This window comes from Sturnus vulgaris, unplaced genomic scaffold, assembly GCF_052056855.1.
Source record: "Sturnus vulgaris isolate bStuVul1 unplaced genomic scaffold, bStuVul1.hap1 Scaffold_195, whole genome shotgun sequence".
In the NCBI taxonomy this organism is placed as follows: Eukaryota; Metazoa; Chordata; class Aves; order Passeriformes; family Sturnidae; genus Sturnus; species Sturnus vulgaris.
In genome coordinates, this window is record NW_028276170.1 from 5,596,830 (window position 1) to 5,622,646 (window position 25,817).

The 25,817-nt window shown below is 50.8% G+C and overlaps 1 protein-coding gene across 1 annotated transcript in view; it reads right to left on the reverse strand.

Annotated features, from left to right (window-relative positions):
• The window catches only part of LOC148218027 (uncharacterized), a 775,474-nt gene that overhangs the window by 437,465 nt on the left and 312,192 nt on the right, over nucleotides 1–25,817 (reverse strand). Inside the window, 1 exon segment of the mRNA XM_088158035.1 lies at nucleotides 2,555–2,761. Within this exon segment, the coding sequence (XP_088014161.1) occupies nucleotides 2,555–2,761 (207 nt within the window).

Below are 25,817 nucleotides of genomic sequence, written 5' to 3' on the forward strand. Positions count from 1 at the left end.
CACAACTGGGAGCACTGGGACAAGAGCACTGGGACAGGATGGGGGACACTGGGCTGGCACTGGGAGCACTGGGAGGGAACTGGTTTGGTGACATTGAGATGGTGACATTGTTTTGGGGACAATGAGTTGGTGACACTGGGAGGGAACTGGAGACACAGATTGAACTGGGAGCACTGGGATGGTGACACTGGGACACAACTGGTGGCATTGGGATGGAACTGGTGACACTGGGACACAACTAGGAGCACTGGGACAGGGACACTGGGACAGGATGGGGGACACTGGGATGGACTGGAGACACTGGACACTGGGATGGACTGGAGACACTGGGAGGGAACTGGGAGCACTGGGATGGTGAAATTGGTATGGTGGCAATGGGGCAGTGACACTGGGCTGGGAAGGAACTGGGAACAGTGAGCTGGTGACACTGGGACAGGACTGGGGACACTGGGGCAGCTCTGGTGGCGCTGGGGTTGAACTGGGGACACCAGGCTGGTGACACTGAGACTGAACGGGTGGCACTGGGATGGTGACACTGGGGCAGCCCTGGGGACACTGGGCTGGTGGCTCTGGGGTGTTCTTGGTGCCACTGCTCAGGTGCCACTGTGCTGGTTGCCCTGCTGCCGTGTCCCGGTGCCACCTGTGCGGTGTCCCCATGTCCCCGCAGTGTCCCTGGACTCGGTGTGCGCTGTGCTGGGGGTGACCGAGGACAGTCACCTGCTGCTGGCCCTGGGCACGATGGCCATGTCCTGCCAGGTGACCCTGCAGGCCTCGGTGACATCGCGGTGACACCTGGCCACCACCGCCTGTGAGCACCGGGCCATGGCCCAGCATCTGCGAGACCGCACCCAGCAGGTGGTGACCACCAGGGCCAGTGCCGAGGCCACCGTGGCCACCAGCAAGGTCACCACAATGTCCAGGGGCAGCTGGACACGGTGACATGGCACCTGGGGTACTTGGTGGATGCTGTTAACAGGGACATGATGGTGACACATGTGGGACATGGCAACAGGGGTTCCCCAGAGCTGCCCAGGCCCTCAGGGACATCGTGGTGGCCTTGGGGACCTCGGTGGAGGGACACAAGGAAGTGATGCGAAAGCTGGAGGTGGCCCGGGATGCAGGGACAGGGTGGGGACATGGGGGCAGCACTGTCACCCCGAGGGACACTGGGGACCTTGGTGCCTTTGCCTTGGGGACATCGGGGACACCCTGAGGTCGCCTGTCCTGTTTTGGGTCACTACGATGTCCCTGCAGTGTCCCCACGTGACCGCAGTTTGTCCCCCTGAATTGTTAAAAACCGGAATAATCACGGACAAAGGCGCTGTAACTAATTAAAGTTACAAAGTGGTGTGTTTATTCACCGGCACGGGAGTCACCTCCCAAAGGCGTGACCGCCCCGAACAAGGTTCTTTGCCCTCTATTTATTGCCCAAGATCTTACATACAATACATGTGCATAACCCCAGCACCTCCCATCCCCATCCCATATTAAAATGAGCCCATTCGTCCTTCACGCGTGCGCAGTTCTTCTCTTGAATTGGGTCGGTGCTCTCGAAATGGGTCAGTGGCCTCAAAGGATGAAGTCAGGAGAGTCTTCATCAGGTCTCTGTGATCCTCTGGCACGATCCAAGGCCTCGTGCTTCATAAATAACGGTTTATTATTTTATGTTCTTCTATACCTAAGTTCATAATAGCACATAATTATACCAATTAGCTCTTGCCTAAGGATCAAGTAATTACCTACCTAACTCACATCTTGGTCATGGAAACTCCTTCTACCCTTAGCAAAAATCTTAACTCTTTCAAACCATGATTCAACTCTCCATGTCTGTGCCCCACCATGTCTTTGTCCCTCCATATCCCCACCCATGTCTCAGTTCAGTGTCTTTATTTTCACCCGTGTTGGTTGTTTTAAAAGGATGAAGAGAAATGAAAAGCAAATCGAGGCCAAAAGAAAAGGATTTCCGTGTCTGTGTGAGCTGAGGACCTATGTGCTTGAGTGAGAGGGAAAAACATTTTTTGGAGGACTTTCTACCCCACTGTCTCCAAAAGCTTGGTCTTTGCCTCAGTTCATCACCATTTGGCTGCCGAAGACAATCTTAGGCAATAGGAAATGAAAATCCTGGAATCAGTGAGGTTGGAAAAGATCTCCAAGACTGTTCAGTATTCCTGGATGTGAACAGGAGATAGGATTAAACGCAGAAGATTTTCTGGGGATCAAAGTCAACAAATGTGCTCTCCTCAAGGAATTCCCAATGCCAGTTTGAGCCCTGATGGGCGTTCCTGCCCCTGTGTTCATCCAGGTGCCCACAGGGAGACAGGATGATGCAGAGACCCCCCAGCCAGGTGTCTTCCCAACACGGATCACCAGGGCTGTGCCCAATGGGGTCACTGGGGATCATCCAACACCGATCCTCCCATGGGGGATGGAGCTGGAGCAGAGCACGAAGCTCTTCCCACACTCGGGGCACTCACAGGGCTTCCCTTAGTGGTGACTCCGTTGGTGTCGGGTCAAGACTGAGTTGTCTGAGAAGCTCTTCCCACACTCAGGACACTCGTAGGGCCTCTCCCCAGTGTGGATGCGCCGGTGGACAGTGAGGATGGAGTTGTGCTGGAATCCCTTCCCGCAGTCAGGGCAGCGGAAGGGCCTCTCCTCTGTGTGAATCCGCTCATGTCTGATGAGAGTGGAGCTTCTCTGAAACCTCTTCCCACACTTGGGACACTCGTAGGGCCTCTCCCCGGTGTGGATGCGCTGGTGGTATTTCAGGGCAGAGATCCACCCAAAGCTCATCCTACATTCCAAGCAGGTGTAGGGCCGTTCCCCAGTGTGGATCACCTGGTGCTGCATCAGATAAGAAATAGTGCTGAAGCTCTTCCTGCATTTCCCACACTCATAGGGCTTTTCCCCAGCGTGGATCATCTGGTGTTGGATTAGCTCGGAGCTCCACCTGAAACCCTTCCCACATTCCAAGCACTTGTGGGGCTTCTCCCCTCCAGGAGGCTTCTCCACCAGCTCTGAGCTCTGCCTGGATCTCCGGCCGCCTTCCCGGCTCAGGGAGGGTCTTTCCTCCTCGCAGCTCCCTGCGCTGGATTTGTAGCCCCGCTTCCTGTGGGATCCCTGGGACTTGTCCTCCTCCTCCATCCATCTACGCCTTGGGAATGACAAATCCTGGTTTGGAGGAAAACACAAGAGAGCACCTTGGGCTGAGGGTTCCTCGTTCCAAAGTGCAACTCAGGAAGTCATTGGGCATCTTGTGTCTATAAGAACCTCCAAAACACAATGATTCAGCACAAAAATTATCCAAACATCAAGACACAGATCAAAAACTCCCCAAAAAGCAAGTTTCAGCCCAAATCCCTTCCAAAATATAAAGATTCAGCCCCTGCAAAAAACCAAAGCACCAACATTTAGCCCAATAAAGCTCACAAACACCAAGATTCACCCCTGTGAAAATCATGGATCATCCTCTTCGGACACCTGCTGCATATGGGGGGAGCAACGCTCCTGGGGCTGTGGGAGAGGCTACAGATACAGGGAGGGGTGGAACATTGTGCTGCTTCTCATTTCTGACCCTCCTGCGGTGTCCCTACTCTTCCTCACACTCCTCTTCCGCCCATTATTCTTCTTTCTCCTGCACAATCCCACCTGCTCCTCCCACGTGCAGCGTTTGACCATTTTGTTCTTCAACCCTGCTTCTCCTTCTCTTCTCCTGCTGCCCCCAGGCCCAGCACCCACTGCCGGCTCCCTCTTCCCCCCAAACCCACAGCATCCCAGCGCAGGGGCAGCGATGGAGCTGGGGCAGCTCGGGCTGGGGCAGCGCTGGGCTCTCGGCCGCTCCCGCCCGCACTCGCTCCCCACTGCAGCCGCTGCCGCCACCACAGCGCGGGGGGGCCCGGCCTTGGCGCTCCCCCCCTCCCACCTCCCCAAATTCCCATCCAGGGGGGCGCTGGGGCCCGGGCCGGGCGCAGGTGGCTCCAGGTGGGCAACGCTGGGAGCTGCGGCTCTGCCTGGACACTGCTGCGTCATCACCGCCGCGCGCTCTCATTGGCTCAGCGCTGCCCGAGGGGCGGGGCTGCACCAAGCCGGGACACCCTGCTCCAGGGGGGATGGCCCCAAAACGGGGGACCCCCATGCAAGGAACAACAGCAAAGGGTCTCTACAAACACAGGCTGCGAATCCGCTTGGACACAGGGCCAGGGACGGGGACATAAGGAAGTGACAGCAGAAGCCATCAGGGTCAGAAAATGTTATTAATTGATCACACAGACTGCTGCTCAGCCAAAGGCCTGCTCAATTCATGAACTCCCAGAGAAGAACAAAGACTTAAAAGAGTCCTGGCCATCGTTAGCTACACAAAAGTGGCGTGCATATTAAGGGAGGGATGTAGTAGGTGCATTGGGAAGTCTGTACCTCTCAAGTACTTCAGCCAAAGGGGAAATGGAGAGGAATATGAGGAAGGGAAAGTTAGGATGAAGAGGAGGCTGTGTTCTCTAAGAATCGCAGACGCCATGGGAAATGGCCCATGGCCTCTCCCTTTCTTTCTAAATGAAATTACTTTTACAGGACTCCTCTGTCTTCCTAGTAGACAGAAACCTCTGGTGATGTGAATTTTTCCACACTTCTTGGGACTCGGCCGGAATTCCTTCCCCCATCCAGGGCGGGGGCAGTCAGTGGAGCTGAAGGTGCCTCACCCAGTTTTGGTGATCGGCTCCCCTGGGTGGCGGCAGCAACGGGCATGGATTGGGTACCCGAGAGTGACCAGGAGACAGACGAGTGACAGATCAGGGGGCTGGGAAGAGTCGGCAGCCAGAGAGCACTGAAAATCTCAGCAGGGACTGCAGTGGCATCTTCGGGGACTAAACATGGCAGGGCACCCATGGAGGGTACAAAGGAAAAGCCAGGAAGGGCTCCTGGCCAAAGGGATGATGATCCCAAAATATCTCTGAAGGGTCCCTTGGGAGCATGTGGAGGGAGTTCGCGCATTCTCCCAGAGGTAATCAAGGACATGGACACCCAGGGGGGCAATAAGGGAAGTCCAGAAGGGATTGGTACAACACGGGGGTGGATGCTGTTGGTGTGCAGGGAAGGGATTGGGTGAAGGGGAGTGTGCAGGAATATGGTTCAGGCAAGATGCAGCAGGAGCAATCTATGTAGGAAGAAAAATAATGATGGAAAAGAGGAGGAAGAGAAAAATACTGAGGATGGGGATGTTTTCCAGCAGGCTCTCATCCTCAGAAGTTGCCAGCTGCTGCAGATCCTTTGTATCCCCGGTTGCCAGGACAGGCACACAAGGAGGTCAGGATTGCAGGGGGTTTCTCTGTGCTGGGCAGCGGCAGGAGCGGGCGCAGAGGGGCGGCACCGGGAGCACGGGCTGGGGGCCTGTGGGGAGCTGCGGGGCCGGGCCGGGGCTGTGGGGCAGCCGGGGCTCAGCGCCGGGCGCTGCCTGAGCCCAGCACCCCCCGGCAATTGCAGGCCCGGCAGTGGCCCCCGGCCCCCAGGAGGCTGCGGGACGCCCCGGCCGCTGCCCGGCCCCGTGGAGCTGCCGGCCCTGCCCGCCGGGGGGGCCGCGTTTGGACACTGCGGCAGGACAGGCACCGGCTCTGGGATACGGGCTGGCCACGGCAGCCACAGCACAAGGAGCAGCAGGACAAAGGAACAGCTGGGAAATGGGCATTGGACGTGCAAGCATCGAGATTCGCTTTTAAGCATTTTCCTTGGGTCACTGCAGAAAGGAATGATTTAGCAGAAAGCTCAGCAGCTGTCAGAGGATGAGCACCCCCAGGCACTGAGGGGGCTGCAGGAGGGGCAGAAGAAGCCCCTGGAGCACTTGGTCACAAAGGCACAGCAGGGGAATGCAAGAAGGGATGAGGAAAAGGCCAAGGGGAAGGCAAAGGCCATGGCAGAGTTTCTACAGCCCCTGAGGGATGAACCCCAGGGCCCAAGGGGGCCCCAGCACCCAGGGGCTCTCACATCCTTACACCATCTTCAACCAGGTGCCCTCCTCACACTGACACCATTCAGTCCTTGATGGCAAAGATGCTTTCTGGGGATGCCCATTTACACTGGAGGGTAAACTGGATTTTGCCTTTGAGTGGGAAAATGGAAAAGACATGGACGGTCCTTCTGCAGGGATGCACGGAAGCACCAGCCTTATTGGGGCAAGCCTTGCAGAAAATATCACAAGAATTTACCCCACCCCCAGGGATTGGGTTAATGCAGGATGTGGATGACTTGCTGCAATCAGGAGGACAAGAAGTGGCAGAAGAAGCCTCTGTGAAATGGCTGAATGTTCAGGCTAAAAAGCATTTTTGTCTATTTGAAATAAAAGAGGAAATGATGGAGAAAAGGGTTAAATATTTGGGACATATTTTGACTGAGGGTTTGTGGTGTATTGACCCAGAGAGGGACCAGGGAATCTCAGAAGTAATCCAGGACGAAAAAGCAGCTGTAAGAATTCTCAGGACTAATAGGAAATTGCAGGACCTGGATTGAAGATTCTCTGCTCTAGCCACAACATTGTATGACTTCTTAAACCCAAATATCCTCAGTGTTGTGGTATGGACAGGAGAAAAGGAAAAAAACCTGAGAAAATTAAAAATAACAAAACGATTGGATCACCAGCTATGTCTCCTCCAGACTGAGAAAAAGAAATTTGAATTCTATGTGTGTTATAAGTGTATATTATATTATTGAGTTTTTGCAAATATTAAAATGAATGCCATATGCTGGAAAACACTGTTGTATGAACATAGTTTCTCTTAGTTCTACAATTAACAAAACTTATAAATACAAATAAATATACATAAATAAACAAAAGTTATAATTAGTTATGTGATAAATATATTTTTGTTCCAGTACAATGTCATAATCTTATGTTCATGGAACAAACTTGGAGAATGGCAAAACAGATAATCAGGAAATTCTTCACATTCTTGGAATTATGGGACACCAAAACCCCAGGGAAGGAAAAAATAATGATTTACAGGTTGGAGGGGAATGATTCTGAATAATGCATGAAGGTCTATGAATATGCAACATGTTGCTGCATTTAGGAAGTGTTTTCTGAGTCAGTGTGTGCCCTTGGCTGAAGGCCAAGCATCCGGCCATTATAACCTTTGGCCAGAGCCAGGGCAGATATTCAATTATCTCCCTTGGAATTGATCTTTGCAATTCCTTACCCTGGGAATTCTCCACCTAGTGCGGGCTGGAGATAAGGGATGGATATTTCAAGCAGTCTGTGGCCAGAATCCTGTCTCTTGTGAAATCTCTGCCACAGGAAGCTGGGCTGGCACAGAGCCTGCCTTGGCACTTTGCTGTTCACAGCATCCACCCAGGACTCTGCCTCTCAATTACACTCAGACACTGGGCTGCCTGCGATTCCATTGCTGGAAAATATACCAAATTTAAATTTGTTTTACATTCCATTTTATTAGTCAGGTTCGGTTTGCCTTTCTCTCAGGAAAGAAATTTTAAAAGGTATTTTTTATGGACTGTTAGACCACTCAACAGAGATGAGTTGAACATCTCAACAGACTGGGAATAGCCCAAAAGATTCCCACAAAATAACAAACATCATTAAAATTTCAACGTCCATCAGCAAACATCAAGGAACACCCACCCCAGACACTGCCCCGGCATAGATGGAGACACCTGGTCTGGAAAAGACTGAGAAGGAAATCCAGGAGTGGGACCTCATTAACATCACAAGAGGAGAAATCCGTGTGCAATAGGAAACCAAATACTAAGAACTACACAACCTGGAAGCAATAAACACTAAACCAATGGATTTCAATGGGTTCAGACTGTAAAATTTCAGGAAAAATCTAGTAAAATTCACGTCTCATGGAATGATTTTCTCTGCACACCCGGGTATGTGTGGATGAAATTATTTCTGTTGCACATCCTGACCAGAATCAAGTAATGCCTTGACTCTCCAACACTAAAGATATTGCTGGAGAGATTTTTATTGTCCCTGCAGTTTCAGTGACAAGATTACACCACGAGAAAAATTTTTCATAATAATCCTACTTTTATATTGTCAGTTAGGTTTGGGCCAGGGGTGTGACACGCAATTTTTACTCCTAGAAGAAGTAGAAAAAGCTTGATTGCACTGGAATATTTTTGTATATATTTGTGAGTGTCTCTTAATGTTGGCAGAATTTCAGAATGGCTTTTTCGATGCTCACATTTTGGATGCATTTTGCAAACCTGGAAGAGTATTAATGGTGAGGGCTTAAACACATAAACAGTTAATAGAAAATTGTAAACAAAAACAAGAAAAGAGAAAAAAGCAGACTATAGGGGTGCACATGTGAATCACCTAAGGGCTGCTCTGGAAAAGAAGCATTGGATCCAGGCAGCCAGGAGAGGAGCTTTAGAAATGCAAATTAACACTGACAGGGCAATGTGTGCACAATGAACCAGGATGATCTTCATGCCTGGGGGAGGAATTGGGCTGATTCCCTCTGCCCCTCACCCTAAGCTCTGCCTGCTCGCACAGATGGACTTAACACAGATAAAGGCAGAGCCCATAGTGAGGATATCTGACTGCAACAGAAATTGGTTAAGCTGCAAAGGGAAACAGCAAACGCAGAATGTTGGGAAAGCTTTACTAAAAAAGCGGGGAGGAAATCATCCCTCTCCCCACTCCAACATGTGCTGCCACTGTCTAGGTTATATGGGGTGTATTAGAGCACTGGGGTGTTTTTGCTAGTCCAGAGAAATCAGTTTGGAATCCAAACATTCGAGGATTTAATAACATAAAAGTGGTCAATTGATGCAGCCCTGGCAGGAGGGAGCACCCGAAAAAGATGAACGGCCACCAGAACAAATACAACACCATGGACCAACCCCTGGGATCCCTAACGAATTCATATCAGGACACAGAAAATCCATCCATAATTTGAGTGGCATAATTAGATTTAAAAGTGTCCTTGAAATAATAACCAACCAGACAGCTCCAGCTCCTGACCTTCCTGCCAAACAATCCACTGAAATGAGGAACAAGACATTTCACCATGGGATGGGATCAGATTATCTATTAACAGAAAGAGGCGGAATTTCTGGAAAATTAAATAATTCAAATTGCTGTTTGCAAATAGATGATAACCGAAAAATGGTGAAACAGATAACAAAGGAAATAAGAAAGTAGTTCATGTACCAGTCCAAACAGGGAAAGGATGGGAATGGGACACGTTTTCGTGGTTCCCTGGCAGACCATGGCTTAAATGAATGCTGCTCCTCCTCTGACCTGCTGCACCAAGTCTCTTCTTTTTACCATGCAAGACACCTTGCGCCAAACAGGATGCAGGAAAAGAAACTGAGTCAATGGAAATTAAAATTTTGTAAAGGCAATTCTCGAGAAAATGAGAAAAGGAGGGATTCAAAGAGGTTAGATGGATATCGTAGGAGAGGTGCATATTAAGGGGGACATGCAGTCGGTGGATTGGGAAGTCTAAACCTTCCAAGTACCTCAGCCAGTGGGGAAAGGGAGATGCAGACGGGAAAATGAGGATAAAAAGGAGGCTGCGTTTTAGAGACCGCATGGCAAATGCCGCATGGCCTCTCTCTTTGTTCATCAATAAAGTCACTTTTACAGGACTCCTCTGTCTCCTGCGGGCACACAAACCTCTGGCCACGGGAATTTTCCCGCACAGCCCCGGGCTCAGGGCAGACACCTCTGTGCCACCCACAGCAACCGGGACGAGCCAGCGCTGCTCCGGCACCGGCTCCTGCCGAGGCCCCAGCGGGAAGGAGACCGCGGGCAGCCGCTCCCGCAGCGCCCTCAGCCCAGCGCCAACACGGGCCGGCACCGGCACAACCAACCCGCCAGAGCCCCCTGCCGCCCCCTCGACCCGCAGCGAGCCCCGAGCCCCCGCACAACCGAGCGCGGCTCCCACCTGCGCTGGGGCCGCCTCCGAGCTCCGCCGCCGCCTCCGAGCTCCGCCACCGCCTCCCCGGGCTCCGGCCGCTGCCGCCGCTGCCGGGCCCGCACAGACGCTGCCACAATGGCGCCTTTGCTGCTCTGCCCAATCAGCGCGCGACAACCAGGAGTGACATTGGCACAATCAGCCAATGGCAGCGAGGGCCGGGCTCTGCACACGGCCCAGCCTCGGCCCGCGCTCTCAGGGCCCCCCGGGCTGTGGGAGGGCAAAGGCGGAGATGAGGAACAGCCCTGGAACGGGCCCGGGCCCGAGCCGCCATTGGCCGGGAAACACAAACAAAGTTCTCCGCAGCTCCCGGCACGCCTTTCCCAGCCCTGTGTGTTCGCTGCCTCCAGCTCTGCGGAAATCCCTGGAGCCTCACTGCTGCTATCCCCTAATTAGGAGCATCTGTGCATGGCTTTGATTTCCCCCAAAATGGGAAAACTGCCCCAAACCCCTGTGGATGAGTGGGAGAGGGGAGAGATTTCTGGCAGAAACCTCCAAAAGCTCAGAGCAGTATAGTGAGAAGTAAATGAAGACCCTTCAAACCAGGTTTCCCCCATTGTTCCGTCCTACCCCAGCAGTGCAGGGTGTGAGAAACAATGCTCACTTTTTTTAAAATTTCCGAGGTTTATTAAAGCTTACCATAAAAATACAAGAAAAGACTGTAGAATGAGAAAAATAAGCGCTGGGAGCACAGGACTAAACCCCCACGTGCTCCCCTACAGAATGGATGTTCTGCCTTCTGTGCCCCTGGGCCCTCCCAAAGTCTTGTCGCTGAACTCCTTCTCTGCCGTCCATTGCTGGAGACTCCTTTCTTACATCTGCACTGGAGGTCAGGTGTAGGAACAAGCCGGGTGTTGGGGGTTGGTTTTTCGTTTCCTCTCTGCCTGTGGATTTTTTTTCCCATTGACATGCTAAGGAGCACTGATGGCTAGATCCTTGAGACCTTGAGATGGGAGAGGGACAGCTTCCCTGGATTTTTGGGAGTTTCTCTTGGAGAAGGGCATTGGTGGAGCGGGGGTGAGGTAGAGGGAAGGGGGGGAAGACCGCGAGATTGGAGGCAGGTAAAGATGGGGGGGAGCAGTTCCTGGAATTCACTCGCTTATGGCTCTGGGAGCAGGAAGGTCCCTGGAAAACCTCGCCCCACCATCCCAACGCCTCTTCTGGTGTTGGATCCCTCACCCCTGCTCGGACGCTCTCCTGCTTCAGTCTGGATCTCCAGCATCCTGTTGGGGCACCGGGACCGACACTGCTCCAAGGATTCGCCAGCAGAGTCTCTCCTCCATCCCTTCCCATCTGGGACACAGCTGCCATCGCCCCCAGCACTCCTGCAGCCACGTGGGATCACCGCGTCTGCCCCTGCCCACCGGGAGCCGGCTGGCACTGACTGCCAACTGGGACGGCATCTGCACCACAGGGAAAAGGTGTCCACAACCAAAAGAACTGTTACTGGGTGCCTGTTCTGTTTGTTGTTAATTCCATAGTTGTTGTTTTGTTTGCCTTGTTATATACACTAGTAAAGAACTGTCATTCCTATCCCCATATCTTTGCCTGAGAGCCCCTTAATTTCAAAATTACACTAATTCAGAGGGAAGGATTTATTTTCTTCATTTCAAGGGAAGGCCCTGCTTTCCCTAGCACACCTGTCTTTCCAATCCAGGACAAAGGCCCTCCCCAAATGCCCCGACTACCTAAGCTGTGTCACTACAACAATACAAGGGGGAGGGGAAAGAGCACTATGGGAGGATATATTACAATAACGTCATTATATATCCATAAAACTTTTCTTAGGCACAATATTTATCCTTTAATTGTGAGAGCCAACCATCACGTTTCTCATCTATAACAAACCTTTTTCCTTTTCATAAGTCATTTGGCTTAAACAATGGACTCTTATTTTTGATTCTGATGATTCACTCTTACTTTTCAAAACTGAGCTTTTTCATACTAGCATCTGTTGTGGTGGGTGAGGACAGTGGGAACAGGAAAATCTCAGGTTTTCCTTAGGCCCACTTATTCGCAATGAACAATTGGGAATCACAGGGGCCTGGCATGGCCCCCTACCATGCTGATGGCATTACTGCCCATAGCAGGTGTATCTCACCTGTTACACACCAATTGAGGAATGATAGAGGTCTGGTATGGCCTTTTTGCCCCCACCTTACCATGCCTACAGGGTTGCTGCCCACAGCAGGGCTGTACAATCTTCTCGGTGGGGAACACAGGGGCCAACCCAGTCTTGCCCTGAATTTCTTGTGTGACTCCACTTGTTGGTTCCTGAGGAAACCACCAGCACCTCTTACGGTTCCCTGTGTACTTTCCCTAAATAGATGCTTGTAATTTCCATCCATTAAAACAGGACAATTACATTAATAGCTGATATGGTTCAAACTCCCCCTTAAACTGTTAGTTAAAGCAGTCTTGGAGCTGTCTGGTGGAAGCTTGACCTCACTTTTCTGATGTCTTCCTGCTTCTTAGGTTATCTCTCAGACTCAGCTTGAGAATCAGATCTATCTCACCTGTTCTGGATGTTATCGATTATACTTTGGGTTCTTTTACTGGGCCTTTAATTCTGTTGCCATGAGTCCATTCCCACTCTGCAGTTGGCACAGCCGATTCAGTGGTGAGCAGGACCTGAAAGGGAACTCCCCACTTAGGGATTAAAAGCTGGTCTTTCTCTAAAAGACAGACACTGAAGAAAATGTACATAAGGTAGCATTTTTCTACATAGCAGCTTCCTGTTGAGTGTTGGACAAGGAGCTGAAATGCTTAATGTGTCTGTCACTCAGCCAGGGCTGGAGAGCACAGGCTCAGGAAGCATTGTTGAACAAATACATATTAGCAGGCAGTTCTATTCTTCATGGCTATTTCCACCCCAGTACTGCCCCACATGCTTCACCCTAAGGCAGTTGCTCACCACTGCTGACACAAGGGAACTGGCTTAGGGAGCATTAAATTGTAGAGAGGTTATGTGCCTGGCATGGCCTCTCATCTTGATGGCAGCAGTTTCTAGGGGACGTGGGCGAGAGCAGCAGTGGATGCACATAATAATGCCACTTGTTCCTTGGTGTATTCGAAAAACTCTTGTTTGACATGTTAGATTTAAAAGGTCAGTATAAATCAAAGCTCTGGAAATGACTATGAAATCTATTTAGAGAACACACACCCCTCCCAAAGACACCCGTGCAAAGCAGGCACATCTTACAGGGATTCAATGGAACCTTAAACACTACTAAATTTGATGGAAATCACTGTACACAACTTCTATATAGTTTTGGCAAACTTCTATGTAGGGGCAATTTTCTGTCCCTATGAGAACAGAGTGTACACAGAGAGCCAGGGGACACTGCAGCCATCAGAGCCCAGCAGTGACACACAGACACACAGACACACAGACACACAGACACACACACACACACACACACACACACACAGACACCCCCCAGCACATCCGTGCTACACACACACCCACCTAGGCACAGTCTCCACTAATGCTCACCTGCCCACAAGCACAAGACCTGTTGTCCTTAGAGAGCTCGTGCACACGAATACGTGCAGTGTCATTGACACACGGATGTCCCACACAGAGCCGTGCTCACCCTTGCGGAGCTGTGCACACCTACAAGCACAGAGCTGTGCACAGACTCCACACACGTGTACACAGCAGTGCACAGATGTGAACAGTGCTGTGCACACCCGCACACATGGACACTGTGCAAAGCGGGACGGGCACTCTTACATCTGGACACGCTAGAAAATATCCGTGTGTGCAGCTGTGCACACTGACACACGTGTGCACTTCGGTGTCTGTGTGTGCACACAGAGCTCTGCACACTGGCACACGTGTGCACTGCACTTTTCTAGAGCCCTCCTGGCCCCGACCCCCCTGTGGGTCTCTCTGTGGGATCATGACACGGTGGGGATGGGGACAGGAGAGGGGAGTATGGGTGGCACATTGTGGCACCGTTCACGCTTACAATTAGTTAAAATATGTCCCTAGAACTTCTGCTTACTTCCCCAACCCTCCCGCACACGCATACTCGAAGACAGGTCCTGCATGCATTCCTGCAGGCAGCACAAGGCTGCACAAAACCCTGTGTTTGGGGACAATTTCTTGGTTATTTCCCTCTGGCGAGGCTCAGCGGGGAACAATGGGACTGTTCCTCTCCTCTCATGTTTTAGGGGCAACCAACCCTTTTCCTTTCTTCATCTCACTCTCTGCAGAGCTCTGCCCACCATCATTCGCCATTCATGAGGAAACAAAAGGCAACCTAGAAATCTCCTTCCCAGTGCAAACAACACACAGAGAATCTGTGCTGAAAAGAGAACACCCGTGGTGAACAGTGAGCTTGTTCTGCACAAACAGGAAAGGCCAGGCCAGTGCCCACATGAGTCGAGTCACATCCAGTGCTTGCCATCCTCCCAGGCAATATTCAACCTCAGCCTCACAGACCTCTGTTCTAGTACTCCCAGTGGGTTCCTGGAAAGAGAATGGTGGCACATCTACTGCCTGCTACCCCCCTCTAGGCAATATTCAACTGTTTCGTTCACAGACTAATCTTCCAGCACTCTTAGTGGGGTCAGCAGAGCCACTTCCCACTGGTGGGGGCAAAGAGCACCCTCTGTGCCTTTGTGGTGGGAGCAGACAGTGTTGTCTCAAAGGAAAGGTCAGAGAGAGACCAAGCTGGACCTCTGCCTCCTGTCCCTCACCCCACAGGGGAAGAAGGGCACAAAACTGAACACATTTTTTTTGGACCCATCTTTTCCAGGAGCTTGACTAGCTCGAAGGAGAGGATTAGAAGGATTTCTTGAGGATCACTGCCAGTGCACAGCACACATGGCATCCCTCACCCCTTACATCATCATGGGATGGAGGGGTAGGAACCAACAACAGCCCTACCCCACTACTCCAGAAGCCAAAATCCCCACGCAAGCATTTAGTTATGGCCTTCTTAGAGAACCACATTCCCACGTGAGAGCCCTCCCGCACAGCCGGGCTGGTTCTCCACCCTCGGCCGCGCTGTCTGCGCCACCTCTGGGCTGGCGAACGCCGGGAGTTGCTGGGCTGGGTTTGATGGCCCCGCTCAGCGCTTTCGGCCGCTGCTCACGCCGCACCCTCGCGATTTTCGCTGGCAATCAATGCAGATTGGCCACGAAAATCCAGAAAGCAAAAAATAGAGACCAAGGGCATTCCAGAAGGGGTTTCCTGCAGCCAGACACACAGCAGCAATTTCCAGGAGCTGTCACTTGCTAGTCCACAGCTTTAAGGATGCTGTGGTGGTGCCACAGGAGAAGACCCTTGGTGTTGTGCTGAAAAGGTTCCTGCAGAAGAAAAGGTGATGTTCCTATGTGCAGGGAACTCTGTGGTATCAGCAGTGGAGGAGCAGGGTGAGGAAGATCTCCAGCCTTGGGATATTTCTGCAAGAGCCTTCACCCCTGCCAGAGCCTGGGTGAGAGCTGCCAGAGTGCAGAGGGAGGCAGCCCTTTGGACAGGCGTCCCTGCTCCCTCAGAGCCACGGCTATGAGACAAACAGCCTCATCCCTGAGCATGCAGATGGGCAGGAAATGCCTGGAAGTAAAAAGGGGAGCCCAGACTTCTCCAAGAAGCTGTTCCCAGAGGCAAGTGTCCCAGCAGGAAGTGTCCTGGAGCCACTTGTGTTCAGCCTACAGTCAGTTCCCAGAACGCTGTCCCTGTTCCAGTGGGGAACCCCCCACGCTTTGCAGCGGGAAAGATTCACATGAAGCCAAGGAGGCTCTTGCATCTGCAGGAAGCTTCTCCCCTCTACTAGTGAGATGGCCTCTGACTACCAGGAATGTGTTTACAGATTAAGATCTGATCTTCTTCGGAGCATTAGTGTTAAATACATTAGGATTTTCTCGGAGACTTGTCAGAATGTTCCCACTGTTTTGGATTTGACTGGTGTGATAATTGACAAAAGATTCGTGTTAATCACAAAAGCATTGGGGTTTGTATAAACCAGTATACTAAGCTCTGAAATGAAGCATGGACACTAGATAAAGGAAATTATATGATAAAATAATTCTGTTTAAAATCACCTTGTTATGTTATATTATGTTGTATTATCTTACATTATAATATGTTATGTTATGTTTTTCAAATAAGTTGTATTGGCTACCCGCTTGCAAAATCGGACTTCCCAAAAAGCCCTTCCTGCCTTTGTCTAATCAATACTGCCTATCTCAAGGACCAGACTCCAAGAACTTCTCTGGTGCTTATCTAGAAGGACCGGATGGCTATCTGTGACTGATTATCACCCAAAGGCTTTGTGAATTTGTGTACAACGAGAACCCACAGTATAAGAAGAGGCTGCAAACCAAGGTTGGGTGGAGCGTGGAGTGGGCGGTGACCCCTCACGTTCCCCAGTGCTGCTTGCTCTTTCTATATCAAATAAAGCAATCTAAATTTTGCTGAATATCGAGACTTTTGTCTCTCATTTATAACAAATAGAACATGTACAACTTCTCTGGCCTCTAAGACCTTTTACGCACTAAAAGCACTTAAAACTTATTCCATTTACTTACTTATTGCTCCCTCGTTCTACAACCTAAACCTTCACCTCTGCTTTATGTGTGAGAGGCTTAACATACTTCAATCCATCTCAAGACTTTAATTCAATCCCTGCACTATGATCTCTCTCTGAAGGATTCAGACAAACTCTTGACTTACTCACTCCAACACATCCCCACACTGATTTTAGAGGAGTCGTGTGTCCCACACCCAGCCCCGCTGTCATTCAGGCCAAGCACAGCTGCTCCAGTGTTCCCAATAAAGCTTCCCAGTTCACCCCGGTCCCGTTTATTGGGGGGAGGGACCTGGGGGGACTCCAGTCCTTACAAACAGAAAATCCTGGATTTGGGTGAAACACTGGCTTGGGGTGTGCTTTCTTTTCCTCCTCCCTTTTGCCAACTCCTGCTCTTTTCTGTCTCTCTGTGAATGCTAATTTTTGCTGTACATTTTCCCTCAGATAATTGAACTGCTTACCATATCAAATGTAACAGTTGTTCTTCACCCAAATTTAACACGAGCAGGTGCTACTTCTCTTTCAGGTTAAGATCAGAGCCTGAATGCAGTGATTTCAAAGTGAATAAATTACCTTTCCCTCTCTCAGTCGGAAATGAGCTACTGCCACCTGCACTTGCCCTTCCCTTCCTCTCCTGAACCACCGAACAGCCCCACTGGGATGGCAGGAGCTGGGCCTGGGAACTGCTGCCTTTGGAGTTGCATCTCCTCCTCCCGTGGCCGCTGCTCAGAGCCCAGAAGTGCTCTGAGAACTTGAAGTTGTGGCAGCTGGGTTAGAGCCTACATGGGAGGAGGAGAAGGTTCACCAGAGCCCTTCTCCTGCCGTGCCAGCTCCAGGGCAAGGAGTGCAATGGAAGCCAGCCAATGTCCAAACCCCATCTGCTCTGCCAGTTCCTGTGGGAATGAGCAGCTGCAGAGGGGAAGATTTGGGTGGGAATGTGGTTCTCTAAGTAGGCCATAACTAAATGCTTGCATGGGGATTTTGGCTTCTGGAGCAGTGGGGTAGGGCTGTTGTTGGTTCCTACCCCTCCATCCCATGATGATGTAAGGGGTGAGGGATGCCATGTGTGCTGTGCACTGGCAGTGATCCTCAAGAAATCCTTCTAATCCTCCCCTTCGAGCTAGTCAAGCTCCTGGAAATGACAGGACAGAAAAAAATAAAAAGGTGCTCAGTTTTGTGCCCTTCTTCCCTTGTGGGTTGAGGGACAGGAGGCAGAGGTCCAGCTTGGTCTCTCTCTGACCTTTCCTTTGAGACAACACTGTCTGCTCCCACCACAAAGGCACAGAGGGTGCTCTTTGCCCCCACCAGTGGGAAGTGGCTCTGCTGACCCCACTAAGAGTGCTGGAAGATTAGTCTGTGAACGAAACAGTTGAATATTGCCTAGAGGGGGGTAGCAGGCAGTAGATGTGCCACCATTCTCTTTCCAGGATCCCACTGGGAGTACTTGAACTATGGGGACACTGAATGGTGATCAAAATCCAATTTTTACTGAGCACTACATGTGCTTATATACCATTTACAGGAAGGCTGGTAATATTTTACTACAATCACATAGACAAACCTTACATAGGCAAACTCTCACATAGACAAACTTTACATTTGGACTTAGTAAAATCTTATTTCCCATAACCCAGACTTGATCCAGTCCTCTTGCAGTCAGGTCTCTGTTTGCTCTTGCCAGGCATCCTCGTTGTCAGGCTGCATTTGCTGATTCAATCTGCAGTACTATCAGTCTCATTTGCATTACCCATATCCACACCTCCCCCGTTTCTTTTAACTAAAAATACACTCTTCAGCGATTTGTCTATTAAATTCTTAACACACTGTAAAATACAAGGAATAACTACTACAATGCATAATATGATGCCTAATACATACAAACCTATTTTAACTAAATTCCTAACCCAGCCAGTGAGACCCCAGTGCCCTAAGAGCCAGTTCAGCCAGTCGTACCCATGATCTACCCGAAGTTTATTCACACCTTCTTTCAGGGCTTGAATGCTGGCATAGATGGGCTGGGAGTGGTCAGAAAGGTTAAGGCAACACATCCCATCGAATTCCTCAGCCACAGGCGGCGGCGGAGCTCGGAGGCGGCCCCAGCGCAGGTGGGAGCCGCGCTCGGTTGTGCGGGGGCTCGGGGCTCGCTGCGGGCCTCGGGGGCGGCAGGGGGCTCTGGCGGGTTGGTTGTGCCGGTGCCGGCCCGTGTTGGCGCTGGGCTGAGGGCGCTGCGGGAGCGGCTGCCCGCGGTCTCCTTCCCGCTGGGGCCTCGGCAGGAGCCGGTGCCGGAGCAGCGCTGGCTCGTCCCGGTTGCTGTGGGTGGCACAGAGGTGTCTGCCCTGTGCCCGGGGCTGTACGGGAAAATTCCCGTGGCCAGAGGTTTGTGTGCCCGAAGGAGACAGAGGAGTCCTGTAAAAGTGACTTTATTGATGAACAAAGAGAGAGGCCATGCGGCATTTGCCATGCGGTCTCTAAAGCGCAGCCTCCTTTTTATCCTCATTTTCCCGTCTGCATCTCCCTCTCCCTTTCCCCACTGGCTGAGGTACTTGAAAGGTTCAGACTTCCCAATCCGCCTACGGCATGTCCCCCTTAATATGCACCCCTCCTACATTATTAATCTTACTGCTTTCAATCCCTCCTTTTCTCATTTTCTCAAGAATTGCCTTTACAAACTTTTAATTTCCATTGACTCAGTCTCTTTTCCTGCATCCTCTTTGCCGGAAGGTGTCGTGCATGGTAAAAAGCTGAGAGTTGCTGCAGACGTCAGAGGAAGAAGAGCATTCGTTTAAGCCATGGTCTGCCAGGGAACCACGAAAACGTCTCCCATTCCCATCCTTTCTCCAGAATACGAGATATTTACATATTTCCTTTGTTATCTGTTTCACCACTTTTCGGTTATCATCTATTTGCAAACAGCCGTTTGCGTCATTAAATTTTCCACAAACTCCTCCTTCTTCTGTAAGTAGATAATCTGATTCCATCCCATGGTGAAATGTCTCGTTCCTCATTTCAGCGGCTTGGTCAGCAGGAAGGTCAGGAGCTGGAGCTGTCTGCTTGGTTATTATTTCGAGGACAGTTTTAAACCTAATTATGCCACTCAAATTATGGATGGGTTTTCTGTGTCCTGATATGAATTCGTTAGGGATCCCAGGGGCTGGTTCATGGTCTTGTAGGATTTGTTCTGGTGGCCGTTCATCTTTTTCTCTTTTTTGGGTGCTCCCTCCTGCCACGGCTGCATCAATTGACCACTTTTATCTTATGAAATGATAAAATGTTTGGATTCCCAACTGATTTCTCTGGACTAGCAAAAACACCTCATTGCTTTGGGGAGAGGGATGATCCCCCCACACACTTTTTCATGAAATTTGCTCAATATTCTCCTTTTGCTGTTTCCCTTTGCAGCTTAACCAGTTTCTGTTGCAGTCAGATATCCTCACTATGGGCTCTGCCTTTAGTTGTGCCAATTCCATCTGTGCAAGCAGGCAGAGCTGGGGGTGAGGGGCAGATGGACTCAGGGAAATTCCTCCCCCTGGCAAGAAGGCCCTTGGGCATTGTCCACACTTTTCCAGAGCAATGTTAATTTGCATTTCTAAAACTCCTCTCCTGGCTGCCTGGAACTAGGATTTTCTTCCAGAGCAGCCTTTAGGTGATTCACACGTCCACCCTCACAATCTGCTTTATTTTTCTTTTTTATTTTTTTAACGATTTTTTATTAACAGTTTATGCGTTAAAGCCTCACCATTAATACTCTTCTAGGTTTGCAAAATGCAACTTAAAGGTGAGCTTCTAAAGATCCATTCCAAAATTCTGCCGTCATTAAGAGCCACCACAAATATATAGAAAAATATTCCAATGCAATCAAGTCTTTTCTACCTCTTCTCCTAGGAGTAAAAATTGCTTGTCACACCCCTGGCCCAAACCTAACTGACAATCTAAAAGTAGGATTAATGTGAAAAATTTTTCTCATGGTGTAATCTTGTCACTGAAACGGCAGGGACAATAAAAAACTCTCCAGCAATATCTTCAGAGTTAGAGAGTTAAGGCATTTCTTGATTCTGGTCAGGATTATTAACAGAAATAATTTCATCCACACATAGCCCGGGTGTGCAGAGAAAATCATTCCATGAGATGTGAATTTTACTAGATTTTTCCTGAAATTTTACAGTCTGAACCCATTGAAATCCATTGGTTTAGTGTTTATTCCTTCCAGGTTGTATAGTTCTTAGTATTTGGTTTCCTATTGCACACGGATTTCTCCTCTTCTGATGTTAATTAGATCCTCATTCCTGGATTTCCTTCTCAGTCTTTTCCAGACCAGGTGTCTCCATCTCGGCCAGGGGCAGTGTCTGGGGTGGGTGTTCCTTGGTGTTTGCTGATGTTTCCTTGATGTTTTGTTGAATGTTGTTATCTTTGTGGGAATCTTTTGGGCTATTCCCAGTCTGCTGAGATGTTCAACTCATCTCTGTTGAGTGGTCTAACATTCCTTAGAAAAAAACTTTTAAAATTTCTTTCCTGAGGGCAAACCGAGACTGACTAGTAAAATGAAATGTAAAAAACTGTAAATTTGGTCTATTTTCCAGCAGTGGAATCGCAGGCAGCCCAGTGTGTGAGTGTAATTGAGAGGCAGAGTCCTGGGTGGATGCTGTGAACAGCAAAGTGCCAAGGCAGGCTCTGTGCCAGCCCAGCTTCCTGTGGCAGAGATTTCACAAGAGACAGGATTCTGGCCACAGACTGCTTGAAATATACATCCCTTATCTCCAGCCCGCACTAGGTGGAGAATTCCCAGGGTAAGGAATTGCAAAGATCCATTCCAAGGGAGAGAATTGAATATCTGCCCTGGCTCTGGCCAAAGGTTATAATGGCCGGATGCTTGGCCTTCAGCCAAGGGCACACACTGACTCAGAAAACACTTCCTAAATGCAGCAGCATGTTGCATATTCATAGACCTTCATGCATTATTCAGAATCATTCTCCCCAACCTGTAAATCATTAATTTTTTCCTCCCTAGGGTTCTGGTGTCCCAGAGTCCAAGATTCCTGATTATCTTTTTTACCATTCTGTGAATTAGTTAAATGAACAAAAGCTTTTTACATCAAAATGTTGTAGTCCAAAAAAATATATTTATCACTATTGTTTATAAGTTCTGTTAATAGCAAAGCTAAAAGAAACTATGTTCATACAGGAAAGTTTTCCAACATAGAGCATTCATTTTAATATTTTCAAAAAGCCAATAATTTAATATGTACTCATAAGACACCTAGGATTCAAATTTATTTTCTGAGTCGGGAAGAGCCATAGGTGGGGCACCAATCATTTTGTTATCGTTCATTTTTTCAGGTTTTCTTCCTTTCGTCCTGCCATACCACAACATTGAGGCTATTGGGGTTTAGAAAGTGATACAATGTTATGGGTAGAAGAAAGAATCCTCAGTCCAGGTCCTGAAATTTCCTAATAATGCTCAGAATTCTTACACCTCCTTTTCAGTCCTGGATGACTTCTGAGCGTCTCTGGACCCTCTCCGGGTCAATACACCACAAATCTTCAGTCAAAATATGTCCCAAATATTTTACCTTTTACTCCAACATTTGCTCCTTTTTTTCATATACTCAAAGACGTTTTTTAGCCTGAACATTCAGCGATTTCACAGAGGCTTCTTCTGCCACTTCTTGTCCTCCTGACTGCAGCAAGTCATCCACATCCTGCATTAACCCAATTCCCTGGGGGTGGGGTAAATTCTTGTGATATTTTCTGCAAGGCTTGCCCCAATAAGGCTGGTGCTTCCCTGCATCCCTGCAGAAGGACCGTCCATGTCTTTTCCATTTTCCCTTCTACCTCTTGTTCCCACTCAAAGGCAAAATCCAGTTTACCACCCTGTGTAAGTGGGCATCCCCAGAAAGCATCTTTGCCATCAAGGACTGAATGGTGTCAGTGTGAGGAGGGCACCTGGTTGAAGATGGTGTAAGGATGTGAGAGCCCCTGGGTGCTGGGGCTCCCTTGGGCCCTGGGGTTCATCCCTCAGGGGCTGTAGAAACTCTGCCATGGCCTTTGCCTTCCCCTTGGCCTTTTCCTCCTCCCTTCTTGCATTCCCCTGCTGTGCCTTTGTGACCAAGTGCTCCAGGGGCTTCTTCTGCCCCTCCTGCAGCCCCCTCAGTGCCTGGGGGTGCTCATCCTCTGACAGCTGCTGAGCTTTCTGCTAAATCATTCCTTTCTGCACTGACCCGAACAAAATGCTTAAAAGCTGATCTGGATGCTTGCACGTCCAATGCCCATTTCCCAGCTGTTCCTTTGTGCTGCTGCTCCTTGTGCTGTGGCTGCCGTGGCCAGCCCGTATCCCAGAGCCGGTGCCTGTCCTGCCGCAGTGTCCAAACGCGGCCCCCCCGGCGGGCAGGGCCGGCAGCTCCACGGGGCCGGGCAGCGGCCGGGGCGTCCCGCAGCCTCCTGGGGGCCGGGGGCCACTGCCGGGCCTGCAATTGCCGGGGGGTGCTGGGCTCAGGCAGCGCCCGGCGCTGAGCCCCGGCTGCCCCACAGCCCCGGCCCGGCCCCGCAGCTCCCCACAGGCCCCCAGCCCGTGCTCCCGGTGCCGCCCCTCTGCGCCCGCTCCTGCCGCTGCCCAGCACAGAGAAACCCCCTGCAATCCTGACCTCCTTGTGTGCCTGTCCTGGCAACCGGGGATACAAAGGATCTGCAGCAGCTGGCAACTTTGGAGGATAAGAGCCTGCTGAAAAACATCCCCATCCTCAGTATTTTTCTCTTCTTTGTCTTTGTCATCATCCTTTTTCTTCCCACATAGATTCCTGCTGCTTCTTGCCTGAACCATATTCCTGCACACTGCCCTTCACCCAATCCCTTCCCAGCACACCAACACCTCCATCCCCTGTTGTCTAAATCCCTTCTCGAATTCCCTTATTGCCCCCCTGGGTGTCCATGTCCTTGATTACCTCTGGGAGAATGTTCAAACTTCCTCAAGGTGCTCCCCTGGGACCCTTCAGAGATATTTTGGGATCATCATCCCTTTAGCCAGGAGCCCTTCCTGGCTTTCCCTTTCTACCCTCCATGGGTGCCCTGCCATGTTTAGTCCCCGAAGATGCCACTGTAGTCCCTGCTGAGATTTTCAGTGCTCTCTGGCTGCCGACTCTTCCCAGCCCCCTGATCTGTCACTCGTCTGTCTCCTGGCCCCAGCGCCCCCCTGGATGGGAATTTGGGGAGGTGGGAGGGGGGGAGCGCCAAGGCCGGGCCCCCCCGCGCTGTGGTGGCGGCAGCGGCTGCAGTGGGGAGCGAGTGCGGGCGGGAGCGGCCGAGAGCCCAGCGCTGCCCCAGCCCGAGCTGCCCCAGCTCCATCGCTGCCCCTGCGCTGGGATGCTGTGGGTTTGGGGGGAAGAAGGAGCCGGCAGTGGGTGCTGGGCCTGGGGGCAGCAGGAGAAGGAAAGGAGAAGCAGAATTGAAGAACAAAATGGTCAAAGGATGCCTGTGGAAGGAGCAGGTGGGATTGTGCAGGAGAAAGATGAATAATGGGAGGAAGAGGCCTGTGAGGAAGAGTAGGGATACCAGAGGAGGAGCAGAAACGGGAAGCAGCACAATGTTCCACTCCTCCCTGTATCTGCAGCCTCTGCCCCAGCCCCAGGAGCATTGCTCCCCCCACATGGAGCAGGTGACTGAAGAGGACCATCCATGATTTTCACAAGGCTGAATCTTGGTGTTTGTGAGCTTTATTGGGCTAAATGCTGGTGCTTTGATTTTTTGCAGGGGCTGAATCTTTATATTTTGGAAGGGATTTGGGCTGAAACTTGCTTTTTGGGGAGTTTTTGATCTGTGTCTTGATGTTTGGATAATTTTTGTGCTGAATCGTTGTGTTTTGGAGGTTCTTACAGACACAAGATGCCCAATGACTTCCTGAGTTGCACTTTGAAAGGAGGAACCCCCAGCCCCAGGAGCATTGCCCTCGCCACATTCAGCAGGCGACCAGGGAGGGGGATCCACGATTTCCACAGGGTGCATCTTGGTGTTTCTGGGCATTACTGGGTTAAATGTTGGTGCTTTGGATTTTTTGCAGGGGCTGAATGCTTATATTTTGGAGGAGGTTTTGGGTAAATCTTGCTGTTATGCGGAGTTTCTTATCTGTGTCATGATGTTTTGGAGGATTTTTAGGCTGAATCTTGCTATTTTGTAGGTTCTTGCAGGCATCATGTGCCCAATAATTTCCTGGTTTACATTTGGGCAAGGAGGGACCCGCAACTCAAGGCACTCCCCTCTTGTTTTTTTCCCCAAACCAGAATTTTACGTTCCCAAGGTGTGAACAGATGAAGGAGGAAGAAAAGCCCCGGAGATCCCGTGGGACGAGGGGCTGCAAACCCAGCCTAGTGAGCTGTGAGGAGCAAAGACCCTCCTCGAGCCAGGAAGGAGGCTGGAGATGCAGGCGGAGCTCAGAGCTGGTGGAGAAGTCTCCTGGAGGAGAGAAGCCCCACAAGTGCTTGGAATGTGGGAAGGGTTTCAGGTGGAGCTCCGCGCTGATCCGGCACCAGAGGATCCACACTGGGGAACGGCCCTACAAATGTGGGGAATGTGAGAAGGGATTCATGACGATCTTTAATCTGATGCAGCATGTGCTGGTCCACACTGGGGAAAAGCCCTATGAATGTGGGGAATGCGGGAAGAGCTTCCGCCAGCGCTCCAACCTGATGCGGCACAAGGTGAGCCACACTGGGGAACGGCCCTACACCTGCTTGGAATGTGGGAAGAGTTTTGGGTGGAGGTGCGACTTGAGACAACACCAGCACATCCACACTGGGGAGAGGCCCTACGAGTGTCCCAAGTGTGGGAAGCGGTTTCAGAGAAGCTCCACTCTCCTCAGACATGAGCGGATTCACACAGAGGAGAGGCCCTTCCGCTGCCCCGACTGCGGGAAGGGATTCAACCGCAACTCCCATCTCACTGTCCACCGGCGCATCCACACTGGGGAGAGGCCCTACGAGTGTCCTGAGTGTGGGAAGAGCTTCTCACAGAGCTCAACCTTGACCCATCACCAACGCAGGCTCCACTAAGGGAAGCCCTGTGAATGCCCCGAGTGTGGGAAGAGCTTCGTGCTCTGCTCCAGCTCCATCCCCCATGGGAGGATCGGTGTTGGATGATCCCCAGTGACCCTCGTTGGGCAGAGCCCTGGTGATCCGTGGTCCTGGTGATCCCCATTGGGTGGAGGGAAGGGGTTGGAGAGATTTTTCTGCTCGGGGAGTGGACAGGGAATGGAATGGCTGTGGACTGAGAGGAAATGGGAGATACTCTGGTGACACGGACTGTAAGGACAGCAGGAGAGACTGGGATGAACTGGGAGAGCAACCGGAGTCCCTTGGGGTGAGGG